Source organism: Tupaia chinensis, unplaced genomic scaffold, assembly GCF_000334495.1.
Source record: "Tupaia chinensis unplaced genomic scaffold, TupChi_1.0 Scaffold000047_1, whole genome shotgun sequence".
NCBI classification, from domain to species: domain Eukaryota; kingdom Metazoa; phylum Chordata; class Mammalia; order Scandentia; family Tupaiidae; genus Tupaia; species Tupaia belangeri.
The window spans coordinates 2,518,632-2,535,610 of record NW_006159505.1 but is presented as its reverse complement, the minus strand read 5'-3'; the positions used below and the strand labels follow the sequence as shown (position 1 = coordinate 2,535,610).

Genomic DNA, 16,979 nt, shown 5'->3' with positions numbered 1-16,979 from the left:
GACCCCTGCTCCTTCCTGGGCCCTGGGACACATGCCAGCCACAGCAGAGACCCTCATGTGCCGGGCCCTGGTCACCTGGAGCTCACTGAGAACAGCAGCTGCAGGTAGAGTTGTTGCCCATACACTTCCGCTACTGGCCCTCTACCTCACCCTCCCAGGAAGAGCTGACCCCTGCTCCTTCCTGGGCCCTGGGACACATGCCAGCCACAGCAGAGACCCTCATGTGCCGGGCCCTGGTCACCTGGAGCTCACTGAGAACAGCAGCTGCAGGTAGAGTTGTTGCCCATACACTTCCGCTACTGGCCCTCTACCTCACCCTCCCAGGAAGAGCTGGGTGGTGGGGGGTGACACAGGAGTCCCACAAAGGCAGCGGCCTGGGGGGGGTAGGAGGTGGGGCCATGGGAGCAGCCAGAGCCCCTGGCTCACACCCAGCCGGTGCCGCTGACCAGCTGAGCGACCTTGGGCAGGGCCCCGCCCTTCTCTGGCCTTGACTCTGCAGCTGGGTTGGATAATCCCTGGGGTCCTGCCGGGTGGCTGGGTGACTCACGTGCCCTTTCACAGTGGCCTGCAGGAGTCAACAGCCCCAGGAAGTGATGTCAGGGTGGGGAGGGGCAGGGAGACCTGGAGGGTAGGAGATATTTTGAGCCCAGGCAGGTCTCCCCATGTCACCACTGGACAATGGTCTGGGGCCAGGACTGGAAAATCTTGGTCTCTTTTGGGCTGAAAATAGCGCAGGGCAGCAGGGTCAGGAACCTCATCGACCAGGCAGTGGCTAGGCTCTGAGCAGTGGGGCCAGATTGGGCTCCACGGGCCCCGGCAGCCCATTTAGGGCCCACAGATGGGATTCTGGGCCTGTCCCTGGATCCCCAGGGTCTGCATTTCCCACCTCCACCTGCACAGGACTAGGTGGTGAACAAGCCACCCTGTCCCCCAGATCCTACGCCCTTAGCAGTGCTTCAGGGAAAGCCACAGTGTGCCTCCTGCATGGCGGGCCTGGCTTCTTCAGGGTATGCGCAAGACACGAGAGGCACAGAGACCAGGAGAACCGGGCTTATGGGGACCGTCGCCCTCCCCTCAACCTCAGATGCACCCCAGTCATGTGGTACAGCCCCCACCCCTGCCTCCAGGTCTAAGCAAATGCTGAGAGGACCAGCACTCAGCATTCATATTCCAGGATTCTCACCTGGGTAGGGGTTCCCCATACACAGATGGAGCCCCTCTTGAGCAGCAGCTGGTAGGAAAGAGATAGTCTCAGGTCTGCAGGAAAGACTCAAGGATGGCCCATAGAGGTTGTCACCAAGAAAGCTCAGAAAGACTCGAGCCACATGAAGAGAAGTGTAGAACATGGAATGTGGGAGGTGAGCGTCTTACGCTGTTCTGGCGGTCACCCTAACTGCACAATGCAGCAACCATTCGGGTTATGTCCTGCGGCGGGTCCCTGTCACAAGATGGAGCTGCAGAGCTAGGCTCTCCATGGGGGTGCTCTGCCCTGGACAAGGCAGAGCAGGAAGGGCTGAGAAGTAGTAGGACGCAAGTAGAAAGAGGGAACTTCTCTCGGGCGGGGCTCTCACAGAGGGAGAGGAGTGAGTCCCTGTCGTTGAGGCCAAGAGTGGGGCCTGCAGGCTTTGTAGTATCCCAGCCCAAAGGGATAGGCCGGGGCCCTGTCAGGGGCCACATGTCAGCTCAGCGTGGTCCTGGCTGAGTCCAAACCCTGGCATAGACGAGACCCACCTTCCCCATGCTGAGCCCCGTCCAGCCTGGGCACCAACCCTCATGCCACACAGCTGACATTTTTCCAGACAGCAGAGGACTGGGTGGAAAGAGGACAGTGACTCTTACACTTACCCCTAGAGGCAAAGAAGCTCGTGGTTAGGGAAAGGAGGAGCCCAGCTTGGCCTCCTTGGGGTCCGACCTCCAGCCTCATCTGTGCCAGAGCCTGGCACCAGTGCCTAGCCTCCCGGTGGGCCCTGCTCCTCTGCTGGCATGCCCCATGTCTCTGTCCTGGATGTCTCCTCACCTGAACAATGTTCTTCGGGTAAACTGCTTTCTTAAAAGCTGCAGCTCGGAAGCCCCTCACCAATCCCCAACACACACACACACTCCAGGAAGCCTTCTCTGACCCCCGACCTGCAGCCCCCATCATCAGCATCATCCAGTGTGAGAGCCACTTGTTAGACTTTCTGGAACTCCGAAGAAGAGCAACGTCAGGTTAGGCGTTTGAAATCGGCCACCGCCGTAGTATTTGTACCCTGGCAATGCAGATCTGGGGACCCGTGTAAGTGGTTTCCCATTTACCAGCACATGACTGGTCTTCACCAAAACTGGGGGTCCCAAGGACTGTCTCCCACCCAACTCTTCTCTGTGCCTAGCACAGAACCAGCCAACTGGCTTTAAAGTGGGGGTTACCTAGTACGCACAGGAAATCCCTGGTGCCATGTGAGACTGTCCCCAGGGCAGCCAGTAGGACTGCAGGTGGCAGAGGTGAACAGGTGGGAGGAAGGACCCCTGCATGGGGGAGACTCTCCCCAGGCTGTGCCCCCACCCTCTCACCATGCGGCGCCACAGCTCAGCAGACAACACAACCTTTAGTATAAGTTACAACCTCCCACCGGCTCCGGGCCCAGGGGGCCTTAGATGGCCGTATGACATCACCTCCTGCTGTTCTCTTGGGCTGGGGTGTTCTTCAGTGCTGAGTCTACCACGGCAGCAAGTCCCATCCCAGCCCACTGTGGGAGCTCAGCCTTATCCGAGTCCTTCAGTCAGTCTGTGGCCCACCCTGGGTAGCTCAGGCCAGACTCTGCTGCATGACCTTGGAAGGCCACCTTCTTCTCTGGGCCTGTCCCTCCATTCCATGCGACTGGGACTCCAGCCTAGAGGCCTGGGCAGGTAGGGCAGCTATTTGAAGGCGCTGGCCCTGAACAATTGCCTTTCTTGAAACTGTAGACCCCCCCACACACATATAACGATGACTGGGGCTATGGGGCCAGGTGCCTCTAGACCACAGAGGGAGGGAGCAGTGTGAAGTAGTGGCTTCCTTGATCATCTGGCACGAGTCACTTCTGGTCCTCATCTGGGAAGACCATTACATCGGAACGAGTCCTGGTCCCTTACCAGGACTCAGGTCCCCGTCTATAAACTTGCACAGCCCCCAAGGGGCTCAGATCCTATAACTGGATGTCCTTGGTGTCCTCGCTGCCACCCTGCATGGATTCAGTCTGCCTGGAGTTCTCACTGCTGGCTGACACATCGTCTGTCCCCTTGGGATCAGTTCTGTCCGACCTGCGCAGGCCCAGCCTGCGGTGAGCCCTGGTGGCAGGGGTGGGGTCCGTGGGTGGCTTGGCGTCCCGGGCAAAGCGGACAAGCCTCTGCCCAGCCAGGAAGTAGAGCACGGGGTCCAGGCAACTGTTGGCACTGGCCAGAGGCCGGGTGATCTTGTAGGCCATGTTGACTGCGTTGAGGGTGCGGCAGCTGAGGTTGAGTGAGCGGAAGGAGTAGTAGAGGGTGCGGGTGACATGGAAGGGCAAGAAGCAGAGCGCGAAGACCGCCAGCACCACGGCGATGGTGCGCACCGACTTGCGCTTGGCGCGGGGCAGGCCCCCGGCGGTCCCGTAGGCCGGCCTCAGCAGCCGGCGCGCCATGAGCGCGTAGCAGACCAGGATGACGGCGAACGGCGCTGCGAACAGCAGGCCCAGCATGACGGAGCTGTAGGCCACAAAGCGGCTGAAGAGCTCCGGCGCCGAGGTGTCGTGGCAGGTGATGCGGCCGCCGCGCACGCTGGTGGTGACGAAGTAGAGCACGGGCGCCTGGCAGGCCAGCACCAGCACCCACACGGCCGCGGCCACGCGGCGCGCGTAGCGGGCCCGGCCCCAGCGCAGCGAGCGCAGCGGGCGCAGCACGCCCAGGCAGCGGTGCACGCTGATGCAGGTGAGGAAGAGGATGCTGCAGTACAGGTTGGTGTAGAAGAGGAAGCGCACCAGCTTGCAGAGCGCCGCGCTGAAGGGCCAGTGGTCGCCGTGCGCGTAGTAATACACCAGCAGCGGCAGCGAGGCGGCGTACAGCGCGTCCGACACCGCCAGGTGGAACATGTAGGTGGTGGAGGCGTTCCAGGTCTTGAGGCGGCACAGGAAGATGTAGAGCGCCGCGGCGTTGAGGCTCAGGCCGAGCACGCACACCACGCCGTAGGACACCGGCAGCAGCACGTACTTGAAGTCCTCGTTGAAGCGGCACCGGTAGCCCAGCTCATCCCCGTCCCAGGTACCATTGCTGGTGCCATTCCACGGGCCCACATCGGTCGCCATCACCCTGCAGGGACGTGGGAGTGGGAAGAAGAGTCATCAGGGCCTTGGCCTCTGGGAGGGACACCCACCCGACCAAGGCCTTCACGGCCATCTGACCCGGATCTCTCCCTGGACCCAGAGTTCCAACCCCTGAAACCCTGAGACTACATAGGACGGCGAATATCAGGATGGAAGGATGCTAAAACTTTAGAACGAGGGTAGGCAAACAGCCCTGCGACTTAGTCCAACCCAGCAGTCTGTCAATAAAGTTTTATTGGAACACAACCATACCCATCTGTTTACAGAGTTAAGCAGTTGTGACAAAGGCCTTGTGACCTGCAAAGTCAAATATTTATTGTCTGACCTTTAAAAATAAAGTGCTGGCCTGGCTCTAGGACCTCAGGATACAGAGTTCTAGGTCTGGGGTTTCTGGGCTCTAGAATGAGTCCTGGAGGCCCTAGGGCTGTAATTTCAGGGTTGTGGGGAAGGGACTTGGAGCCTGTCCAGCAGCTTCACACCAGTGCGGGGTTGTGCCCAGTGGGCAGCCTTGGATGTTTACGGGCATGACAGAGCTCTTTCCTCAGCTCATCTTCCCCTCTCTGCGGAGGCTCTGGTCCTGAGCCTGATCCCGTATGTGGTGAAGTATTTCCAGGGCCTCTTCAGTCCGTTTTCACTTGCTCAGCAAATATTTTGTAGGTAGGCCTATGTTCTGGCACTTCCTACCCGTGCAGACAGCAGTCCTGTCCCGGCCTCCCAGGGCGACGGTAACCCTCCCAGAGTCCGGGGATGTCTGGGTGGAGATAGGGATGGGAGTAAGTGGGGATTTCCTTTTCAACCTCTTGGTCTGCCCGGTTTCTCTGTGCATGCCCCCACTACTTTGCCATTTCCCCACCTGCCCTAGGGAGCATGTATCACACCTGTGAGGCCTGACTGCCCAGGGGAGAGTGAGCCCCAGAGGGCAGGTTATCTTCCTCCCTCCTCCTCCCTCCTCCCCCCTCCCCTGTCTATGTCACCAATAAGAGCGCTCTGGGAGGCAAGGGACAGATACCCCAGTCCAGAGGGCAAAGATGTGCCCAAAGGCCCTAGAGGACAAGCTGGAAATCATAGCAAGAGTTCCAGGGGGACAGCTTTGGGGGGGGGGGAAGAGAATAACTTCCTTTCTTAAATGAGAGAGAGAGAGAGAGGTATTTTTGACAGGGTCTTGCCATGTCACGGTCCTCCTGCCCAGCCTCAGGGTTAGCTAGGACTCCATGCATACACTATCTCTTTTATTGTGTGTAGGGGAGATTTTTACCATAGGGCTCATGCACTCACTGCAGAGGCAGAGAGAAAGCAAGAAATCACCCCCTGGGGAGATGGCCATGCCACAATCCCTTCTTCACTCTCCTCTTAAAATTTTGGGCATACACACACATGTACCCAGTGTGTTTCAAGCCTCCCAGTCTGGGACTCTAACTGCAGCCAACCACGTAGGAGTCCAGTGCCTTGACCACCATGCCCCCAGGCATGCAGTATTATGCCAGGCCTATTTAGGCTGGTCTGGGAACCTAACCCAGGCCTCCAGGTGGCCTCTGGCACCCTACCGCTTTCAACTTAGCCAGGCCCAAAGAATAACTCTCTAACAGCGTGACAAGACAGGGGGACCTGGCATTTTTCAAATCTTACTACCATATGTGCTTTATCAAAGTTGCCCAGTTAATCCCTGCATCATGCTCTGGGAACCAGGTCACTATCCCTAGCTTCCTTTTTTTTAAAAAATAGATTTTTGCCTTAGGGCATGTGCACTCATCAAAGAGAGAGAGGGAGAGAGAGAGGGAGACAGAGACAGTGAGAAGAAAAGTGAGAAATCACCCCCTGGGGGATGGCCACACTGCAACCACCCCCTGGGATCCTCCTCCTGGGATCTTGGGTACACAGGCACATGTGCCTGACGTGAGTTTCAAGCCACTGGGTCCAGGACTTGAACTGCAATCGGCCATGTAGGAATCCAATGTTGCAACCACTATGCCATCTGCTGGCCCCTATCCTCAGCTTTTTAATCAAGAGGCTAAGAAATAGATCATTGAAGTAATTTAGCCAAGTGAGCTTGACAGCCGGGAATGGGCTGCAATGCTGATGTGGGTCCACCCCACGGTACTGCAGAAGGGGCTGTAGAACGGAGGTAGTGAACTCCTCGCTCATGGAGGTGTGCAAGTGGCTCTCCAGCAGAGGCTGCAGAAGGCACATGCCCGTGTGTGGGTGTGTCTGGGAGGACAGAGGGGGCATGTGATGTGTGAGTCCTCCCCACCCTGAGAACCTGGGGCTGTGTAATTCCCTTCCATTTGAATCCGGGCGTCCTGGGAAGCTAGGACTTGGGGACTCTGCAGGGCTGGCCATACTCCCTTAGACCAGCCCTGGCTTCCCAGCGGCAGTTCAAGGCTCCCGAGGTTGAGATTGGGGCGCTGAGTGGCACACAGGTTTCTCAGCTTCCCTTCTTTTTCCATGCTTCTCAATCTTCCCTGTCTCTTGCTATCAACAAATATGCACCCAGGAGGAAGGGGGCCTGCACCCTGACCCCCAAGGCATGGACAGAGAGGGCCCCTAGGGGCAGAACAGGGTGAGGAGGCAGAGAGAAGAGCTGTGTTGCCAAGTCAGAACCGGGAGGTCAAGGTGGGACTCTGGCAGAGCCAAGCAGCTAGAAGGCCTCTTGGCCAGGGTCAGCAGGGACCAGCACTCCAGCACTGCCTGCGCCCTACCCTGCTCCCTGCCCCAGCCCATTGCCCTACCTCTTGTTGCCAGAACCATCCCATCAGCCTCCCTCCAGCCTCAGCCTCTCCCTCTGCTCTAGAAGGGTCTTTGTGAAAAAGCCCTTCCCTCGCTGGAAACTCTCTGTGGCTCAGGGGCTCCCAGGAGGAAGCCCAGCTCCAGGGTCTGGTACCTGAGGCTCTCATAACCCAGCCTGGGCCAGATACACCATGCCCACCTCTGAGCAGCTGCCCTAATGTGCCCCCAGCCTTACTTCCTGCTGCTCCTGCGCCCTGGAACCCACCCACACCCTCCTCCCCTCTTGCTGGGACCACAGCTCTTTATCCTGCAGTGCAGTGACTGAGGACTGGCCTCTGGAGCCAGCCGGGCTTTGTTTCCTCAGCTATCAGATAAGGTGATAAGATAGCAAATTGAAAATAATTATTAAGTTACATTAAATTTTTAAAAGATGAGGCAATGGGTAGACTCGCCATCTAGACTCGCCAGGGCTGCTGTAGTGTACGTGCCTCGTGCTTAGTGGGTTCACAGCAGAGCCATGAGCCTCAAGGCTGGCCTCAGAAGTGACTGCCGAGACTGTCTCCTGGAGAGGAGGGGCGGGAGAGAGGGGTGCCGCCAAGGAGGCTTGGCCCAGGGCTGGGGACAGGAAGGCTTGGGAGGAATTCCGTGTTGGACATGGGAAGTGTAGGGCAGGAACATGGCAAGCTGGGAGTCAGGGCTCCCAGAAGCTGCAGAAGTTCCATTCGCTTCCAGGATGGCCCGGCCTGGGAGGCATAAGCCTATGTTCAAGACCAGCTAGCCACCAAAGACCAGCAGGCACTTTCTTCCCTCCAGACTCTCAGACCTCTCATGGGTCAGAGCCTCCAGTCTTGGAAAACCAAACTTGCCCAGAAGGAAACTTTGCTCCCTGGAGTCAGGGAGGTGGCTTCCCCCAAGCTGCTTCTCTGCCCCTACCCCAGGGTCCCCCCCATCTCCTTGGCAGAGTGGGCGTCTCTCACTCTGCACGGAGTTTCCTGACGAGCACTAATGGTGGAATCTCTGACATTTAAAGGTGGAGACTTCCCTGTCTCCCCACCAACCGAGGGAGCTACCCCTTCCACCTGTGTTCAGACATCCTGGTCCCCTCCCAGGCCAGCTGGGGATTCCATCACTGTGGCCCCAGGCCAGACTGACCCTGGCCGCCCTCTCCCTCCATGAACTGGTTCACTAGCCAGTGAGCAGGCGTTTCCTAGGCCCTGCCCACTCACCACCAGCGCCTGCTTTAGGGAGACACTGGGGTCCCCAGTCCTCTCCCTCTGGGCCTCTCCTCTGCCTCCCCTGACCCTGGCTGCTTTTCGGACTTCACCCCAGCTCCTGACTTGGTGCAATGCTGTTCACTGGCCCCTTGGTGCCTGGTTCTGGCTGCCCCGGCCTCTTCCCAAAGGTTACCCACCTCTGCTGTTCCTCCAGTCTTATTGTAATTTGTCCTTCCGCCCACTACCCCAGCACGTGCCAGGGGCTCCTTGAGGGCTGATCCACCCTGGGCTTTCTCTGTCCCTGTCACCCAGCAAGAGGCCTGACCCAGTGCAGGTGGTACAGAGTGAGCAGGAAGTGAGCAGGAAGGAAGCAAGCCCGGAGGGAGGCTGCGGCAGCCCCGAGCTCAGGTGAAGGCGCTGCTGCTTTCTCGAGCAGAGCACCCTCCATCTGAGGGCCTGTTGGAGGACAATAATGCCTAAGGATGTCTCAGCTTGGCCAGCAGGTGGCATACTGAGTAAGGGCCTGGACTCCCACATAGCCAACCACAGTTTGAGTCTTGGACCCAGTGGCTTAAAACTCACAGGACATGTGAGCATGCATATTCAAAATCCTGCGAGGAGAATGGGGGAGACAGTATTGTGATGTGGCCCTCCTCCCTGAGGGAGAGACTTTTCACTTTCTCTCTCTCTGTTTCTCTCTGTGTCTCTAGCAAGTGCAGATACCCTGTAGCAAAAAAAAAAAAAACAAAAAACCAACTCTCTAAAAAACAAAATAAAACAAAGCAAAACAAAAAAAGATCTCTCAGCGGCTGACCCCAGGTGGCCAGGGGACAACTCTGCCCTCTCAGTGACTCCTACCCCGGATAGTCTCCTTATAGAGCTGCAGGGGCTAGGATGACCATGCCTCTTCCCTTGACAGGCCAGAAAGTGTGTGTGGGGGGGGGGGAGGGGGGGGATTGGATTAGGCCTTCTGGGGATGGGTCAGCTGAGGCCAGACACAGCTTTGATCTGGCCCACCCCTGGCTCAGGTTATGGTTGGCTCAGCTGGAGTTCCCCATCATGGAGCCCTCACTGCCATCCACCCCACCTTTCAGGGGCCAGTCCTGGGCTGAGCAGCTTCCAGGCAGCATCTTCCCTTCATCTCTCGACCTTTCCATTTGGTAGATACTACCATGGCCGTTAAGCTATTTGTTCTAGGTCACATTTGCAGGAGTTGGGCAAATTGGGTATTGTCTCTCCAGGAATTGGGCTTGACCCCCAGGGCTGTATGGTCCCAAAGCAAGGTACCCAAGGTGTTATAAATACATCACAGGCCAGGTCGAGGGCTCAGATACCTCTGCAGGAATCCCAGTTCAGTGGACACACCCCCATGCCCAGGCCCGCCCGCCAGGCCTCCCAGCCAGTGGCTGCCCTGCACACCTGTACCTGACCGGCCCCGCTCCGCTGTCAGGATGCTCAGCGCCTGCTCAGGTTCCTTCCTCCAGAGTGCATAGGCCTGGACCAGGCTGCAGGGAACTCTGCGAGAAACAGGAAAAACAGGTCCCCCGGCCTAGGGCCACGCCCAGCCTCCAGCATTTTTCAGGGCAGGCTGTTGTCGCTGCTGCCACAGGGAGCTCCTGCAGACACAGGGAGGTGGAGACAGTGTGGGCTGGGGTCACAGGAAGCCAGCCAGTCCAGCCCAGCCCTCCCACGGTGGCCGACCTTGGCCTGAAAGCGGCAGAAAGGTGACCTGGTGTGCTTGTCCTGGTTTCAGTGGCTTCTGCACCCCCAGTCCCTGAGACGCTTACCCCCAGCTCACATACCTAGAGACGAGTTGTTCACAGCTTCCTTACCTGGGCACCCTCTTCCCCAGGAGGTTGGCTCTGCTGAGGGGAGGTCTCCCCCAGATCCTGCAGACTGAGCCAAGCCTCCAGCAACCCCTCCCTGGGTCCTGGCTCTGTGCTCCAGCCCCACAGCAGGAAACCATCCTGCCAGCCCAGCATACACTGCAGGACTTGCTTCGTCCAAGGAAGGTCTCTACCTAGAACATCCCCCTCCTCCAAGTGCTCTCCTGTAAGTGTTATAACCACCCACCTGACATGCAGGCACAGACACACCCAGGCAGTCACACTCATGCAGTGCACACACATAGGCAGACAGGGCCTGGAACGACCTTTAGAAGTCACTGCATTTGGGACCAACAGATGGCATAATGGTTATGTTACTCCCACATGGTGGACTGCAGTCCCAGACCTGGAGGCTTGAAACTCACAGTTGCTGCATGTGCATGCGTGCCCAAGATCCTGAGAGGAGAAGGGAATGCAGCTATTCCCCCAGAGGGTGATTTCTTGGTTTCTGTCTCTCTGTCTCTCTAGTGAGGCATGCATCCTATAGCAAAAACAAAACAAAAAAACTTTTAAAAAAAGTAAAGAAGTGGGAACCAGCAGTTAGCATAATGGCTGTCGCTGGACTCCCACGTAGTCGACCACGGTTCGCGTCCCGGACCCGGTGGCTTAAAACTCACGTCGGGCGCGTGTGCGTGCGTGCCCAAGATCCTGAGAGGAGAATGGAGAAGGGATTGTGGCGTGACCATCCCCTCTGGGGGGGTGATTTCTCGCTTTCTATCTCTCTGTCTCTCTCTGTCTGTCTGGCGAGTGCACGCGCCCTATAGTGAAAAACCTCTCCAAAAAAAAAAAAAAAAGTAAAGAAGTCACCCTATTTTAAAGAGGAGAAAACCGAGGCCTAAGCCCTCACAGTAAGCCAGGGACAAAGTCAAGATTCGAACCCAGGTTTTTTGAATTCTGACCCTGGCTTTTGTTTTGCCTGGGAGCCCTTCACACACGCCAAGCATGGGGCCTCAGTGAGAGTTCAGGGGTACCTGACGGTGGAGGAACCCGTCTGTATGGGCGGGTCCCAGCATATACCAGAACCTCGGACACATCCCAGGAGAAGCGAGACATCCCCCTCCTGAGCTGTTTTTTCCTATCTGCTCCATTTCCCTGGAACAGGGATGTGCGATCTGACAGCCGAGGCCAGTCCCCAAGCGGGAAGGGCAGTGAAGGGTGACGGGCTGTGGGGAGAGGAGCTGTGGGGAGTGGAGGCTGCAAGGCAGGGTTGGGGCCTCCGGGCCACCATTCACTGAGACACTTTGCCCAGTTGTCTCAGGCCGACACAGGCCAGTGAGCTGCCAGTGTGCTCTGGAGTCTAGGAATAAGACAAAAGAATGTCACCTTTCCACCCTGCTCCACCCATCACACTCCCTGTCCTCTCCTCCTTGGGAGATGCCCTGACCCCACAGGTAGGGGTGGAGCCCGTCACTTTCCCAAAGTAATTCTCTGTTTCTGAGAAGGGCGTCTGCATCCTTCCCGGGGCCGACCTGCGATGCAGCCAGGCAACTCTCTCTTCCATGCCCGCCTGAAGCCCATCGCTCCCCACGTCTTGTCCAATCGACCAACAAAGTTCCTTCACAGGCATCACGTGGTCCTCCACACCCTTGTGCTCGTCTCCTCACCCAGCTCCTTGCTGCACCCCTGCCCCACCTGTCCAGCCTTCACGCTGCAGCCAGGTGGGCCTCCTAAAACATCAATCTGACCACTTCTGGCTTTGTTGAGCTCAAAACCTTCCGTGGCTCCCTGGTGCTTTCAGGATGATGTCCAAGGTGCTTAGCTTGGAGTTCAAGACCCAGCTCAGCTGATTCCTGCTTCCTCTCCAGAAAACCCGCCTCTCTGGGCCACCCCTCTTCCCATCGAAAGAAAGCACTGCCCACGCTATCCTGTGGCCACATCTTTGCTGAGGGACACCCTCTCTTATCTTCCACACTGTCCCTGTCCCAAGGTTCATGTGCCATGGCTTCACGTACTTCTTCTCTGGTCATCTGGAGCCTCAGAGGCTGCATAACCTCTCCAGGGACACCCAGCCCACCAGCGCAGAGCAGCTCTGGTCTACCTGACTTCAGAAGCTGTGCCCCTGACCCCACACACAGGGACCAGGTTCTCTCCCCAGGAAGCTCCCGACCACCCCTTTGGGAGCCCCACATCTCTGCCTGCAGATCAGGTCTCCACCACAGGAGAGCCCAACTGCCCGGGCCCTGGATCCACTCTTTTTCATACTTCTCAGTCTAAAGCGGCCATCATGGTCACTGTACCCATCACACAGGGAGGAAAACCAAGGCCAGAAAGGGGTAATGCAGGTCTCCTCCAGGTCACCAGTAGGACAAGGGCAGAGCTGAGTGTGGCATGCAGCTCGCCTACCCGCCCCGGTCTAGGGCTTTCTCTCTGTGGGTATAGGTTAAAGGGCAAAGCCAGGAGGAGGGGCTGGGGCCATTCACAGGCTGGAACTTCCAGGGTGGTTGGACGACATTCCAGTTCCTCCATGGGGTGGCTCTGGAATGTACTGCCTGCCTGCCCCGGCTGCTGGCCCGAGCAGGTTCTGTCACTCCTCTGGAGACCCCTGCGACCAGTCTCTCCTGGGGGCGGGATGCTGTGGGAAACAGAGGATCTGGACCCAGGACACCCAGAAGGGGCAGGAAAGGGCACTGGGCAAGTGGGCAACCCCAGTTCGGCCACGCCCAGCTGCAGGACGTGGTCAACATTCTGAACTCCCAAACCCGAATCTCAATCTCCTCTCAATATAAGAATAGTATCTGCCCCAGGAAGTTGTTGAGACACTTAAATGAGAAGATTTAGACTCATTTTATAAAATAATTTAAAGATTTCAGCAGGTGGAAAAGGCAAGGAGGATGGAGGAAGGTATTCTGAGAAGAGAGGGGCAGGAGACCCATAGGAATTCCGGTAGGGGCTCCAGGCGGCCAGGTCACACCCAGACTGACCACAGATCAAGTTCCCACTCAAAGGCCATCCTCAGGGCAGGCAGTCCAGGGACCCTCCAGTAGGAGTCAGACATCCCCTGCACTCCTTCCTTCACAGAGGCAGGGCACTTGGGGACTCTGAGGGAGGTCAGACCTTTCCCTCTGCCAATGATCTCACTCTCCGGGTGGGGGAGATACACCCAGACACAAGCAATGACAACTTCGGGTAAATGGGACCCTAATGGGAATGGAGGCATGGTCAGGGGAGGCTTCCTGGAGGAAAGGACACCTGACCTGCATTTTAAAAGATGAGCAGGGGTCAAGTGAGTCGAGAGAGAGGAGTGGAGTGAGCAAACATCAGGGGATCTGCTGATCATCCTGTGGCTTGAGGGGAGCGGAGAGGGCAAGGCTGGGTTGCACAGGCCTAGGAGCACAGAGGCCACCGGAGTCCCCTCCCAAATGTTCTCCCAGGGCTAACAGCCAGCAGTCCCCAGCCTTGCCTGACGTGCTGCTGCTCCAGGAGCACTGGGCTGTCTGGGGAAGCAGCAGAGGGGCCACCTCAGATGTTATCGCCCGGCGCCTGGTGTGAGGCCTCTCTCCAGGGGCCACAGGCTCTGTGCCCCTCCAGAGGCTCTCTCCCTCTCAGGAGCCCGGCTTCAGGGGCCACTCACTGAGGACGCGCTCAGAGCATCGGAGTGGGTCTCTGATCAGGAAATTGAGACTCCCCAGTGAGGAAGGGCCTTGCTCAAGGCTCCGTGTTTTAATTATTTTCCCGTGGGATTGAGCTCCCTCCCCTCCAACCAGGGCAGGACTCCAAACTACTCCTGCCAAACCCAGCACAGGAGACAGAGGCCAGCACAGGGCTATAGGGACACGCTACCAAAGTGGATAGTTTCAAAACTGGTACCCTGGACTCCACTCCAAACCATCGCACTCAAGTGCCTCCAGCCAGGCAAGAGCCTGACGTTCAGGCTCCAACCTGGAACCCCCCATGCTGTGTGATCCTAGTAAAGTCAGTGCCAGCCCCTGTCTTTGATCCTGATCCTTCACTGACCAAATGGGGAGATTTACTGCTCCTTGGGCAGCTCATGGGGGATGGGCAAGGCAAGGGCGTGGGTGGGAGCTCCATGGCGCTAGAGGATTGGCCACTGTCCTGACACGGAGGCCGTGTCCACCTGCCACGGCAGAAAAACACTGAACTCGGGAGTTCGATGCTTCTAGGCAGGGGGCCTCCCGGGTGTCCCCAGCAGAGGGGCAGAGGTCATGGTCAGAGTAGTCAGAGAAAGCTTCTGGAAGAGGATCAGGCTTGCAGAGGAGCAGGAAGTGTTCTGCTTGGGAGGAAGGAGGGAGAATAGAACACCCAAGTAAACAAGGGGCGCGAGCAGAGACCGGGAGGCTATGGCTATGATGCTGCGGCGGTCTCCCTGAGCGATCCCGGGATTCACTGTTCTGAGTCCGATGTCAAGAGCCTCTGGCTCCCAGAGTGCATACTAAATGTTTCTCTAACCCTGTTGCCTGTTGCTCTGTCAGCCCTTGGTTTTGTGACTGTCAGGACCACAGGAAACCAGGCTTCAGAGTAATGCAATCATAAAACTCATCCCCAGGAGCCAGGGTCCCAGCAAACACTTGCCAGGGCCCTCATGTGCCAGGCCTTTGGGAGGGGCCTGAGAATCCAGGCTTGGATCAAACTCCGCTGGGCCCTTGAGAAGGAGAGAAAGACACAGACATGGACCAAGACCACTTGGATTGTTAGGCCCAGGGGCCATGGAGCCCAGAGCAACTCCTACCTGGCCTGGTGGAGGTGGTCAGGGAGAGCCTCCCAGAGGAGGGGTCATTTGAGCTAAGAGGATCAGGAGTTTTTCAGGTAAACAAAGAGGCAGGGCACTGAAGGCAGGAGAGACCTGTGCAAAGGCTCAGCGGCATGAGAGTGTGGCCTGTTGGGAAAAGGCCAGGAGATCAAATATGGCCCGCATGGAGGCTTAGGAGGAGAGGAATGTGAGGGGGCCTGAAGAACTCACATGAAAGGGCTCAAATGCCAGGCTGAGGAGCTTGGCCTCTATTCTGAGGACAACGGGAGCCGTGCCAGGCTTAGGAAGAGAAGGAAGCCAGCCATGGTGGAGCAGCAGTAATGAGGCCCTCTGCAACGTGGGACCATATGGGAAGGTCCCAGGTTCATGTCCCGAAGTCTCCCTGTACATGCTGGGTGCACATACATGCACATGACCCATGATCCTAGCTGGCAGAGTCTGGGGGTTAGGGAGATAACAGCGTGAGGACCCAGGGGTGCCACTTCCCTGACACGGAGGCCGTGGCCCCCTGCCACGGCAGAAAAACACTGAACTCGGGAGTTCGATGCTTCTAGGCAGGGGGCCTCCCGGGTGTCCCCAGCAGAGGGGCAGAGGTCATGGTCAGAGTAGTCAGAGAAAGCTTCTGGAAGAGGATCAGGCTTGCAGAGGAGCAGGAAGTGTTCTGCTTGGGAGGAAGGAGGGAGAATAGAACACCCAAGTAAACAAGGGGCGCGAGCAGAGACCGGGAGGCTATGGCTATGATGCTGCGGCGGTCTCCCTGAGCGATCCCGGGATTCACTGTTCTGAGTCCGATGTCAAGAGCCTCTGGCTCCCAGAGTGCATACTAAATGTTTCTCTAACCCTGTTGCCTGTTGCTCTGTCAGCCCTTGGTTTTGTGACTGTCAGGACCACAGGAAACCAGGCTTCAGAGTAATGCAATCATAAAACTCATCCCCAGGAGCCAGGGTCCCAGCAAACACTTGCCAGGGCCCTCATGTGCCAGGCCTTTGGGAGGGGCCTGAGAATCCAGGCTTGGATCAAACTCCGCTGGGCCCTTGAGAAGGAGAGAAAGACACAGACATGGACCAAGACCACTTGGATTGTTAGGCCCAGGGGCCATGGAGCCCAGAGCAACTCCTACCTGGCCTGGTGGAGGTGGTCAGGGAGAGCCTCCCAGAGGAGGGGTCATTTGAGCTAAGAGGATCAGGAGTTTTTCAGGTAAACAAAGAGGCAGGGCACTGAAGGCAGGAGAGACCTGTGCAAAGGCTCAGCGGCATGAGAGTGTGGCCTGTTGGGAAAAGGCCAGGAGATCAAATATGGCCCGCATGGAGGCTTAGGAGGAGAGGAATGTGAGGGGGCCTGAAGAACTCACATGAAAGGGCTCAAATGCCAGGCTGAGGAGCTTGGCCTCTATTCTGAGGACAACGGGAGCCGTGCCAGGCTTAGGAAGAGAAGGAAGCCAGCCATGGTGGAGCAGCAGTAATGAGGCCCTCTGCAACGTGGGACCATATGGGAAGGTCCCAGGTTCATGTCCCGAAGTCTCCCTGTACATGCTGGGTGCACATACATGCACATGACCCATGATCCTAGCTGGCAGAGTCTGGGGGTTAGGGAGATAACAGCGTGAGGACCCAGCTGGGGGTGCCTTTCTCTCTTTCTGTCTCTTAGAAGAAATAAATGGGTAAACTTTAAAAAGAGGGAGGATTGAGGCCAGCAGGTGGTTAAGGCACTGGATCCCATAGTCCTGACTTTGCAGTTCAGGTCCTGGACCTGGAAGCTTGAAAAATCACACTGGGTGCACGTGTGGTGCCCCAAATCCTGAGAGAATAATGGAGGAGAAGGGATTGTGGTGTGGTCATCCCCCTGGGGATGACTTTCCCTCTTTCTCTCTCTCTGGTGAGATCACGTGTCCTATGGCAAAAATCTTTAATACAGAGAGGAGAGGGGGGGGGGAAGAACACGACCGAAGTTGACCTTTACAGGGCAGAGTTGCCCTTTATAACGACATGGCCAGAGTTGACCTTTACGAGATGGTGCCACATGGAAGGGGGCTAGGACTGGGATGGAGGCTAACACAGGGGAGACACACACACAGCAGTGCGGGGAGGGAGCCACTCCCCTGCTCTCATCCCTGCCAGATGGGGAGCCTCTT

At 57.4% G+C, this 16,979-nt stretch overlaps 1 protein-coding gene across 7 annotated transcripts in view; it reads right to left on the bottom strand.

Annotated features, from left to right (window-relative positions):
- Window positions 1-2,566: 2,566 nt before the first annotated feature.
- The window catches only part of P2RY2 (purinergic receptor P2Y2), a 19,237-nt gene continuing 4,824 nt past the window's right edge, over window positions 2,567-16,979 (bottom strand). For 2 of the 7 annotated variants that reach the window (XM_006140961.3, XM_006140962.3), the window contains exons 2-3: window positions 9,680-9,870; window positions 2,567-4,302 (exon numbers count right to left, since the gene is read on the bottom strand). In XM_006140961.3, the coding sequence (XP_006141023.1) occupies window positions 3,165-4,298 (1,134 nt within the window). In that variant the 5' untranslated portion in view covers window positions 4,299-4,302; window positions 9,680-9,870 and the 3' untranslated portion in view covers window positions 2,567-3,164. Of the gene's footprint in view, window positions 4,303-4,380; window positions 5,068-9,673; window positions 9,871-10,505; window positions 10,525-16,979 lie in introns of those variants that run through there. The other 5 variants (XM_014590479.2, XM_006140963.3, XR_003550337.1 and 2 more) reach the window with 5 other exon arrangements.